Source organism: Meles meles, chromosome 1 (genome assembly GCF_922984935.1).
Source record: "Meles meles chromosome 1, mMelMel3.1 paternal haplotype, whole genome shotgun sequence".
NCBI classification, from domain to species: domain Eukaryota; kingdom Metazoa; phylum Chordata; class Mammalia; order Carnivora; family Mustelidae; genus Meles; species Meles meles.
In genome coordinates, this window is record NC_060066.1 from 117254368 (window position 1) to 117266231 (window position 11864).

The 11864-nt window shown below is 33.8% G+C and overlaps 1 protein-coding gene across 1 annotated transcript in view; it reads right to left on the reverse strand.

Annotated features, from left to right (window-relative positions):
* SYCP1 (synaptonemal complex protein 1) overlaps positions 1-11863 on the reverse strand; it is a 145204-nt gene extending 133341 nt beyond the window's left edge. Inside the window, exons 1-7 of the mRNA XM_045998046.1 lie at positions 11756-11863; positions 9508-9592; positions 9285-9328; positions 9052-9108; positions 7293-7457; positions 6542-6609; positions 629-702 (exon numbers count right to left, since the gene is read on the reverse strand). Of these exons, the coding sequence (XP_045854002.1) occupies positions 629-702; positions 6542-6609; positions 7293-7457; positions 9052-9108; positions 9285-9328; positions 9508-9592; positions 11756-11863 (601 nt within the window). The remainder of the gene's footprint in view (positions 1-628; positions 703-6541; positions 6610-7292; positions 7458-9051; positions 9109-9284; positions 9329-9507; positions 9593-11755) is intronic.
* Position 11864: the final 1 nt, after the last annotated feature.

Here is an 11864-nt window from a genome sequence, read left to right on the forward strand (position 1 = left end):
AAAACAGTTATTTTTTAAATAAGATTTTTATGTTTTTCATCAAAATGAAAAAAATTCATACAACTAAAATAAAAATACTAAAATGAAAATGTATACTTTCATATACATACACATACACACACACACACATACCACAGCCTTTGTAAAATACTTTAAAAGCATGTTTCTTTCTTTAGGAGAAAGTTGAGAATTCTATTTAGACTGGAAATAAATACTGTTTATTCTTAAGTACTATGCCTTCAACATAGTCTTCTACCAGTATTTTTTTTTCTACCAGTATTATCTATTATAAACATAGCTATATATCGATTCAATTTGCTAGTTGTTCCAGAAGAAGAGAAAGTTAGTCTCAAGATCATGTTTTAACTGAAGTAAGAACTACAAATGTCATGTCTAGGTATGTATCTTTTGAAATATATTATCTTTCAGAACACTTTGAGCTTTCAAAACTCAAAGAACTGAGAATCAAATTATTACTTATGCAAAGAAAACGTATGAGGCACGTATAACTTGTTCAAATCAAAGTTGGTTCTAAAAAGTGAAAAAACAGTATCTTCCCTTCTCTACCCCCACCATTACAAGAATAAATTGATTTTAAAAAATAACATAAAACAGTAAGTATATTTACATTTCTTTGTCTTTTCTGCAGATCTGGCACAGGTTTCCTTGAGCAAATTACACAAATGCCTTGTAGCATTATTCCTGAAAGAAAGCAAAAATCTCCCTAAGTGTAATCTGATCTCAAAGCAAATACATACTTAAAAGTTATGAAACATTGTTTCAATTTTTAAGGAAATTCTTATATTTATATATATATACACACACATATATATACACACACACACATATATCACATCACTCATAAATGATTATATGAAAAAAATGGGTTGACTGTACTATTAGCAAAGATGATTTAGTAACTTCCTCCCTTCAAAAGTAAAAAGACTAATTCCTTAAGAACTTTCTACCCAAGTAGCTAACAATAACATTTCAGTAAATATTTCCAGATTTTGCCTAAGGGAAAAAAAAAATAGGAAAAAAGGGTTGAGCTTTTCATTTACTAACTGCCTCTGAAATAATCTGTCTTGGGGCACCTGGGTGGCTCAGTGGGTTAAGCCTCTGCCTTCAGCTCAGGTCATGTTCTCAGGGTCTTGGGATCGAGCCCCATGTTGGGCTCTCTGCTCGGCAGAGAGCCTGCTTCTCTCTTTCTCTCTGCCTGCTGCTTTGCCTACTTGTGGTCTCTCTCTCTCTGTCAAAAAATAAATTAAATCTTTAAAGAAAAAAAAGAAATAATCTGTCTTACCCTTAAAACATTAAAACAGGTAATTTTCTGACTAGCTTTTCATTACATGAATAATAAGACCTCTGATCATCTCAATAGATGCAGATAAAGCAATTAATAAAATTCAATATCCATTTATGATAAAAACTCTCAACAAAGTAGGTATAAAAGGAATGTACCTCAACATAATAAAGGCCATATATGACAAGTCCACAGCTAACCTCATAATAAACAGTAAAAGATAAAAAGCTAAAAGGTTTTCCTCCAAGATAAGGAACAAGACAAGAATGCCTACTTCTCACCACTTTTATTCAACATTGTGTTGTTGAAAGGCTTAGTCAGAGCAATTAGGCAAGAAAATAAAGTAATCCAAATTGGAAAGGAAGAAGTGAAACTCTCACTATCTGCAGATGACATATCATATATATAAAAACCTAAAGACTCCACCAAAAAACTATCAGAATAAAACAAATTCAGTAAAGTTTGCAGGATAAGAAATCAATACACAAAAATCAGTTGCATTTCTGCACACTAATAATGAACCAGCTGAAGGAAAAATTAAGAAAACAACCCCACTTACAACTGCACCAAAAAGAATAAAATACCTAGGATTAAATTTAACCAAGGAGGTGAAAGACCTGTACACTAAAAACTGTAATACATTAATGAAAGAAACTGAAGACATGAATAAATGAAAAGATAGTCCATGCTCATGGATTAGAAGAATTCATTAAAATGTCCACACTACCTAAATAGGTCCTGATACCAATTTCAATGTGGGAAGGGAGGTTCCCTACACCAACAAGCAAGTCTTGGGACACCAGCTGGAAGTCCCATAATTCAATGCAATTATGATACTATCTACCTGGAGATAGTCTCAGATTCTACAGGTTAAGGGTTCAGTCCTACACAACTGCTGTCCCCCTAACCCATTTAAGATACCAGTTGCAAGCCCAGGTTTTACCTGTATTTCTGTCCAACTAGCTATAAATCAAAAGATCTCATGACTCACTCCTTAGTTGTCAGACAGCAGGCACAAGATCAGATTGTTACCTGAATCTCTGACAGACTACCTAGAAATCTGATGTTCCTTGTATTTTATTAATTTGCTGGAGCAGTTCACTGAACTCAAACGATTTACTTGCTAGATCACTAGTTTATTATAAAAGAATATAACTCAGGAATAGCCAGATAGAAGAGATGCATAAAGCAAAGCATGGGGAAGGGGTGTGGAGCTTCTATGCTCTCTCAGCTCACCACTCTCCCCAAATCTCTTCACCAAGCTGGAAGTTTTCCAAACCTGGTCCTCTTGTGTTCTTACAGGAGGCTTAGTTACATAATTGTGACTGATTAAATCATTGGTCATTGATGACTGATTCAACCTCCAAACCCTCTCCCCTCCATAAGGGGGATGAAAGTTCCAACCATCTAATATGAAGAAAGAGGATTACTCCTACACTATGGAAATTCAGATTGGTGAAGCCACTATGGAATACAGTATGGAAGTTGCTCAAAAAATTAAAAGTAGAACTACCCTATGATCTGGTAATCACACTATTGGATATTCACCCAAAGAATATGAAAACACTAATTTGAAGGGATATTTGCACTCCTATTGCAGGATCATATACAATAGCCAAATTATGGAAGCAGCCCAAGTATCCATGGATAGGATGAATGAATAAAAAAGATGTGTGTGTGATACATACACACACACACACACACACACACACACACACACACACACTAGAATATTACTTGGCCACAAAAAAGAATGAAATTTTGCAATTTGCAACAACATGGATAGATCTAGAGGGTATAATGTTAAGTGAAATAAGCCAGTCAGAGAAAGGGTGGTTTGGTTTGGTTTTCAAAGCCTATGACTATTCTCCAGCACAGAGTAGTAGTTCCCAAAGTATGATCCTTGAACCAGCAACATCCACATCACTTGTTAAAAGCTCAAATTCTGAAGCCCTACTCCACTGAATCAGAAATTCTGGTAGGGGAGCAGAGGACAATAGTATATATTTTAATAAGCTCTGCAGTTAATTCTGATGTTTGCTAAAATTTAAGAACCACTGGTCTAGAGATGGACTTTTTTTTGGTAATTTTATTTTTTCTTCAGTGTTCCAAGATTCATTGTTTATGTACCACACCCAGTGCTCCATGCAATACATGCTCTCCTTAATACCTACCGCCAGGTTCACATAACCCCCCAACCCCCTTTCCTCCAAAACCCTCAGTTTAGAGAGGGACTTTTTTGTTACTGGTTTTGTAAAAATGAAAACAAGTGACCATAACTCTAATTCTTCAATTACAATTTGAAAAAAATTTCAGCCTTTTCCTGTTAATTTATGGTGAGGGGTAGAACACAAAAGTACCTTTACCAATATGTTCCCTAAACCACAAAGACTATTTGAACAGCACACCCTGACAAAAAACCAGCCATATACTCCATATACAAGCAATCATCCAATCAAAAAAGCATTTATTCAAGTCTACTATGTTCCTACAGTGTCTCAGTTTTAGAATTCTTAAAACTCTTCACTGGCTTCCAAATGGCTATCTGCAGCAATTTTCAAACTTTTTTTCCCCTAGAACTAAAATCCTTTTTCAAAATGAAATCTTAACTGGATACACAAGATTTTAAATTATACTTAATGCTGTTCTTGTTGAACGGAGCCATAACTATAACCACTCAGCCTTTTTTCAGCCCGCTCCTCTGCAAACCCTATCTTCCATCTCCACTCCAACATAAAAATCAAAACTCCTTAGCATGTCATGAAATGCTAAAGTAGAAACCTCTAATTCTCCTCCTGGCTAACTCCTATTCATCCTTCTAACCTCCTCATCTTTAGAAAGCCTTCTCTGATGACAACCACCATCACATGTGTGCAACAGGGCTTGACAGGTTTAATTCATCAAATTATTTAAACAAATCCCAGGTAGGAGTCTAACAAAAATCAAATGTTGCTTTTTAAGGTTATTTCTGAAAATATGTAATTATAGATGCTTCAGGTTTCACTAATGAAATCTGAAAATTGAGACTATTACTACATCTAATGGTGGAAATCAGATCACATATAAGGTCTTGCTCCATTCAAAAAAAAAGCCTCCAAAATTATCTAAATTATCTCAAAACTCTTTTCCTGCTCAAAAATGTCAATAAACCAAAGTATTCATTCCCTCTCAAACTTCTATTACAGGCCAAGCATATGGTTTTGAAATACCAAAATTCTCTTTCAAATCTACATCCCTTTTAGAAAATCATCAGTGAAGGAGCTGGTCCTGAGCAACTTTATATTAAATCTGTCATCCAATAATCAAGTCGCTCTACCTTAAGTGCAACTTTGTTTCTCACCTATATTTTGACAAAGCTCTTACTTAAATGTTAGTTTCCTTCAGATGACAATTGACAATTCAGTATTTGAGGCCTAAATGGATATACAACCAAAACCGAAATAGAAGGAAATCATGCCCAGAATAAATGCACTCCCTCTCACCTCAAAAAAATGGCATAAATTATATATTATGTCACATTCACTACCTTACAGTATACTATGTAACTAAACAGTCACGGTATTAGCAAAAATTCAACTGTTCATCAATGGAGGCAGCAGCAATCTTAAGAAAGCTCATAAACTACCAAATACTGGTATTAGAGCTACAGTGGGCTTTAGATGTTCTATAAGATACTACAGAAACTCAAGCACATACCTATGCAAAAGTGAACATAAGTACCAAGTATACAATAGGCATACAATGTTAGAAACTTTCTCTTCTCTCTCCCTTTTCCCTAATAACCAAACCTCAGTCAGGGAAAAAATCAAGATGGGATTGGGAGGGAGACAAACCATAAATGACTCTTAATCTCACAAAACAAACTGGGGGTTGCTGGGGGGAGGTGGGATTGGGAGAGGGGGAGGGGGCTATGGACATTGGGGAGGGGAGGCGAACCATAAGAGACTATGGACTCTGAAAAACAACCTGAGGGTTTTGAAGGGTCAGGGGTGGGAGGTTGGGGGAACAGGTGGTGGGTGATGGGGAGGGCACGTTTTGCATGGAGCACTGGGTGTTGTGCAAAAAGAATGAATACTGTTACGCTGAAAAAAAAATAAATAAATAGAAAACATAAACTAAAAAAAAAAAAAAAAAAAAAAAAAAAATTAAGGTTTAGCATTTAATTTTTTATCTGGGAAGTCATAGGTTGTCTTTTTTTAATTAAGTAATCTCTAACTCCAATATTAGGCTCAAACTCACTACCCTGAGATCTAGTCACAAGCTCTTCCAACTAAGCCAGACAAGCACCCCCACAGGTTATCTTTCAACTGGACTAAAACAATCTGTTTTAAGAGCCTTTTTCCTTTATCAGCAACTTCACTGACAAAGTGATAGGTCTTCTAAAGCCATGATGTTTAACTTAAACATGTAGGAATAAATAAATTTTGTACTCTTCAGGGACCCATACATTACAATCTAACCAATATTTACTTGATGGATGAATAAAAACTATAGTTTTCTATTAAATTCTATATGATATAAAATGAAAGAGACAGTAAGTATGTAAAATAAGGCTTAGCTATTGCCGAGAACAAAGGAAAGGAAAAGCTAAAGATGAAACTAAGATTTTAAGCTAACAGGGGCGCCTGGGTGGCTCAGTGGGTTAAGTCACTGCCTTCGGCTCAGGTCATGATCTCAGGGCCCTGGGATCGAGTCCCAAATCGGGCTCTCTGCTCAGCAGTGAGCCTGCTTCCCTCTCCCTCTCTCTGCCTGCCTCTCTGTCTACTTGTGATCTCTCTCTGTCAAATAAATAAATTAAAAAAAAAAAAAAAGATTTTAAGCTAACATTAATGGAAGAATCATTAGATCACTGACAAAAACGGGAATTTGAGAGTAAGAATTAGCTTATAATGAAATTGAGCACTATTTTACAAATATTGCACCTAAAGTGTTGCAACAATCAGAAAGGTAGAAAATATACATAGGCAGTTGTAGACACAGTTATCAGATAACTTTTGATAATAAATAATGCTTTCTCCTGACTGATACTTTAATAAGTGAGAAATTATTAGTCAGTGATCACTGTTTGCCAAATACAAGAATGTAAAATAAGTATGTCTTCCTTCTTCCACAGTACCCGGGTAGAATTCTACAGATAATATTCTGTTATGTAATATTAACTTAAGTTCAATAAATTTCTTGAAATCATTTTCATAAATCTGGAATAAATTTAGAAAGAAAAATTAAATTATTACTTACTCTTTTATTAAATCTTTATTTTCTTGAATTCCTTCTTCTAATTTCAAACTTACTTTTTCATTTTCAAACTAATTTATAAAACAAAAGAATGGTTCATCACATTTTGATTATTAGCAAAATAAACATGAGTATAATCATTAAGCAGCATTTCTTTGCTAACTAAGAAGTTTAAGAATTCTTTGCACACAAAAAAGTTATTTTGTGTCACAGCTTATAGATTTTCCTATAAGAATATGGATCTCACTTTCACAGTTCTAAAATCAAATTTGCTGAATCATCTCCAAAAAATATCCAACAATATTTTAATGCAATATTATCTTCCCTAAACATTTTTAAATGTTTTATCTTTGTCCTAACCCAATGTTGCATTTTCAACATTTTTCTTTCACTCAGCCACAAAGCTGAAGATAAATAGTTCCAAATATAATCCACAAATGTCATATTCCAATAAAAGACATTCATATCAAACAAATCATCACCAGTAATAGGATTAAAATTAAAAATTTATAATTAGAATCATTAAAGCAATGTTTATCTAAAGTAATTTTTTCCCTAATCATTTGTATAAAGCTTTGTGCAACTTGTCCTCTGTTGCTCATCCTAAAGTTGAAACACAGCATCAGTAAAAATTCAAAAAACACTGTCCTTAAAATCCACATCATAGAAATACTCTATTTTTAAAGTATTACAGAATTATTATAGAAGTATTATAAAATCTACACTACATTTTCAATGCCAAATCTCATTATACCTGTAGTTCCTGAATGGCTTTCCGCTGTGCTTCAATTATCTTTCTATTTTCTTGCAACTTATTTTCTTTTTGCTTCAATTCAGATTCTACATTCACTTTCCACTTCTTGATCTTTTCAGCCTCCTTATACAGTTTTGAATATAGTCTGCTCATTGGCTCTGAATTCTGTTAAGATAAATAGATTTTCAGAGTGGTTACACTAAAATTTTGAACAATTAACAAACTACCACTGCCTATTTCAAATATCCGTGAGTAATATAATATCTTAATAGTTGAGAAAAATTCTCTCCTCAATTTATGCCCTAATAGCATCTTGAAAACTACATTGACTCTTTAAAAGTTATTAGCTATATTAGCTACTTTACTAAAGTTACCGGTCACTTGACTAAGTTATACACTACTGAATAAAATCCAATACCTCCAAAATATACCTAAGCCAGATATTGGAAATATTTTAGTCAATGAGAGAATCTGGCTGGTTAAAAGCTAAAATAAGTCATTCTACATGATATCTACAAATTTTTACAATGGTCTTAAAACATTTTGGTTATACAATTTGAAGATTACCTAGAGGACATGAATTCTCAAATACAATGACAAAAACATAGCTAACAAAAGAGCTAGCTTTCATTTATTCTAAGGTCTTATTTAGCTTATATCTGGATTTCTTGCATTACCCATTTCAACGTTATAAGGTAAATGCCAGTTCATATTTTTTAAAATCACAGATTTCTGCTTGCTGATACCTCTTTGTTATCAAAATACATGAATAATTTCCATATTTTTAAATTCTGTGATACTATGATCCAGCAACAGTCATACAGCACTTTATCAGGCCATGGAATTTTCTTAAGTAGACTCCATGCTCGAAATGGGTTTTGAACTCAAGTATCTCACGTTCTACCAACCGAGCCAGCCCAGGTGCCCCAGAATTTCTGTTTTCCTTTTTTTTTGGGGGGTGGGGGTGGGCAGAGAAAGAGAGAACTAGCAAGTATAAGGGAGAGGAGGGGCAGAGGGAAAAACAGACTGACCACTGAGCAGGGAGCCTGATGCCATGCAAGGCTCCATCCCAGGACCCTGAGATCATGACTTGAGCCAAAGGCAGACCCTTAACTGACTGAGCCACCCAAACAATCCTCATAGACATCTATGTGACATAAGAATGTTTTTTATAACCAAAAAAAAAAAAAAAAAAAAGAGTACTGCACATTCTATAAATTCCTTAGACAACAAAGGAGCCAAACAATCATACTCATTAAAGGATTCTTTGTAAAATAGTGGTTTGAGTCTTATAGCCTTTTCACATATTGTAGCCATATCCCCTCTTCTATTCTTGCTCTTTGTGGTTTAAAGTTAAATTTCCCTGAAAGAATGGATGCTTGCATAACCCAGGAAAATACAGAAGCCTAGTGTTTCAGCAACTTTAAAAGAAAAACAAAGGGGGGTAATGGTTTTAAAAAATAGAACTTGGGTGCCTGCGTGGCTCAGTCATTAAGTGATACCAGGTCCTGGGATGGAGCCCTGCACTGGGTTCCCTACTCAGCAGGAAGTCTGCTTCTCCCTCTCCCTCCGCCTCCCATTCCCCCTGCTGTGCTTTCTCTGTCAAATAATAAAAAAAAAATCTTAAAATAAAAGATAGAACTTAAAACATTAGCCAAATTTTAATCCTTTAGAAGCTTCAAAAAGAAAGACATATATAAATAACAATAAATGATACTACAATTACAAGAATTTTAATATAGATAGGAAATGTTCTGACCTCAAAATCAGAGTCTTTCAGGCCTTCCTGGTAGTGACAACTGTCAGAATTATCAACCTGAAAAAATGAATAAGTGTTTCCTATAAGAAAATATTTCTGTTGAGAGTTTCCCAATACTAGCAATTAAGTACTGACAACTAATAATCCAACAGCTAAAGAATTTTTTTTCCTTTTTCAAACAAGCAAGTCAATACCTAAACAGATTATATCTATGTACCTTCTATCTAACTTACCTGTTCAAGCATGGGCAAAAACTTAACTTTTTGTAAAGCAGGATCTGCAAGATAAAAGACAACTGGTATTAAATATGCCAACCTCTTATTTTTTATATTGTATTATTATATCTAACTTTAATGACAAGGCTCTCAAAATAATACTTATATTTTCAATATCTAGCAATGTGTATGTAAAAAATACTTTTAAATACAGTGATATATTGCTTTTCCAGTCTCTTACCTGAATCAATGTTTTCCCCATTTTTGGAGAGATTAGTCATTGGAAATGGAAAACTAAAATCGTCTTCAATATATTTGCTGAAACTCTAGAAATACAAAGAAGTTCTTAAATACACTGTTCCAAACCACTGTGATAACTAGCAGTGTAATATGTAATTATATATGTAATATACATCTGCTTAAAGATATGACTTCAATTGTAAATCCTTTAAGGTATATCTAATAATATTTAAAATATCAAGTGGTTTTGCTATTGAAAAAAAAAATACAGGCTTTGTAAGTATTCAAGAAAAATAATAGTAACTCTAATTAGTAGCTTAATATATTAGTTTTCTTCAATTTCACCATGATCTTTCCCTTGATAAAACTGAGAGTTGTCTTCACTGAATAGCATCTTAATATTACACTATTAGCTACAGAGGCCATAGGAATTTTTCTACAGAATATAAAATTGAAATATTCATTGCTTCATTCCATCTCCAATATAAAGCTCCACAGAGAAATTCTAAAAATAATTATTAGTAAAAGCTGTTTAACCTGAGAAATTTGGTATAATTCCTCTTTTCTGATAAGAACTCTATTATATAAGTGAATTTCTCTTTTTATCCTCACAACCAGGTGACTCAAAGCCAAATTTTAAGCTTAGTCAGACACTAATTTTTACCAGTATTTTGACATATTTGTCCAAATTTTCTTATTTTTTCCTCGACCCTAATATTCTTTTAACATGTTTTTGTATCTTGCTATTTCATTGTATATGTCTTACAAATTGCCTCAAGTCATTTAAGGACAGAGGGAAGATTCAAATAAGCAGGATTTATTATGTATCCAGAGTTCCAAAGAACCAGTGATTATTTTTTTAAATGAAAGATTCTTACAAACATTACATATGCTCATTATTCATTCCAGGCAATATTACTGAAAATTCTTGGGTAATAAAAATCCTGGAAGATAGCACAAGCAGTAATTTCTCTGACACTGGCCATAATCATATTTTTCTAGATAGGTCTCCTGAGTCAGGGAAACTTGAGTCAAGTAAAAAAAAACAAAAAAGAACCATTGGGACTTCAAGATAAAAAGCTTCTGCATAGTGAAGGAAACAATCAATAAAACTAAACAACCTACTGAATGAGAGAAGATACTTGCAAACAACATATCCAATAAAGGGTTAGTATCCAAAATATATAAAGAACTTATAAAATTCAACACCCAAAAAATAATTCAATTGAAAAATGGGCAGAAGACTTGAAAGACATTTCTCCAAAGAAGACATATATACAGATAGTCAACACACATGTGAAAAGATGCTTGACATCATTCATCACCAAAGAAATGCAAATTAAAATCACAATGAGATATCACCTCCCACCTGTCAGAATGGCTAAAATGAAAAAAACACAAGAAACTACAAGTATTGACAAGGTTGTGGAGAAAAAGGATCCCTCATGCACTGCTGGTAGGAATGCAAACTGGTGCAGCCACTCTGGAAAACAGTATGGAGGTTCCTAAAAAAAATTTTTTAAATAAAGAAAATTCAAAATACAACTCCCCTATGATCCAGCAACTCCCCTACTGGGTATTTACCCAAAGATTATGAAAACACTAATTTGAAAAGATGTATGACCCCTGTGTTTATTGTAGCATTACTTATAATAGCCAAACTATGGAAGAAGCTCAAGTGTCCATCGACTGATGAATGGTTATAGATGACGTTATAGATAGAATATTACTCACCCATAAAAAAAGAATGAAATCTTGCCATTTGCAATGACATGGATGGAGCTAGAGTGTATTATCCTAAGTAAAATAAGTCAGGCAGAGAAAGACAAATACCATGTGATTTTACTCATATGTGAAGTCTAAGAAACAAAAATATAAACAATCACAGGGGAAAAAAAGAGACTAACCAAGAAACAGACTCTTAACTATAGAGTACTAACTTATGGTTACCAAAGAGGAGGAGGGTGGGAGATGGGTAAAACAGGGGATGGGGATTAAGGAGGAGCCTTCTTGTGGTAAGCACTATGTGATGTATGGAAGTGTTAAATCAGTATATTGTACACCTGAAGGTAATAAAACACTGTCGAGTAAATTGGATATAAAATTTTAAATAAATTTGTTTAAAATTCTTGGGTAAATCAGGCCACATTTGCTAGGGAAAAAAATTATAAGATAACACCCGTAAGAAAATACATGGTGCCTCCTTACCTGAAGTTAATAGTCAAATCAAGATTCATATGCAAATTTACCTTGAAGAAATTAGACTCTCCTCCCAAACTCTGAGGTTTCACTGCAGATACTTGACTGCTACTTAATCTTGGTGGTACAAACAATTTAAAAGGCTTTTGCTTTTCCATT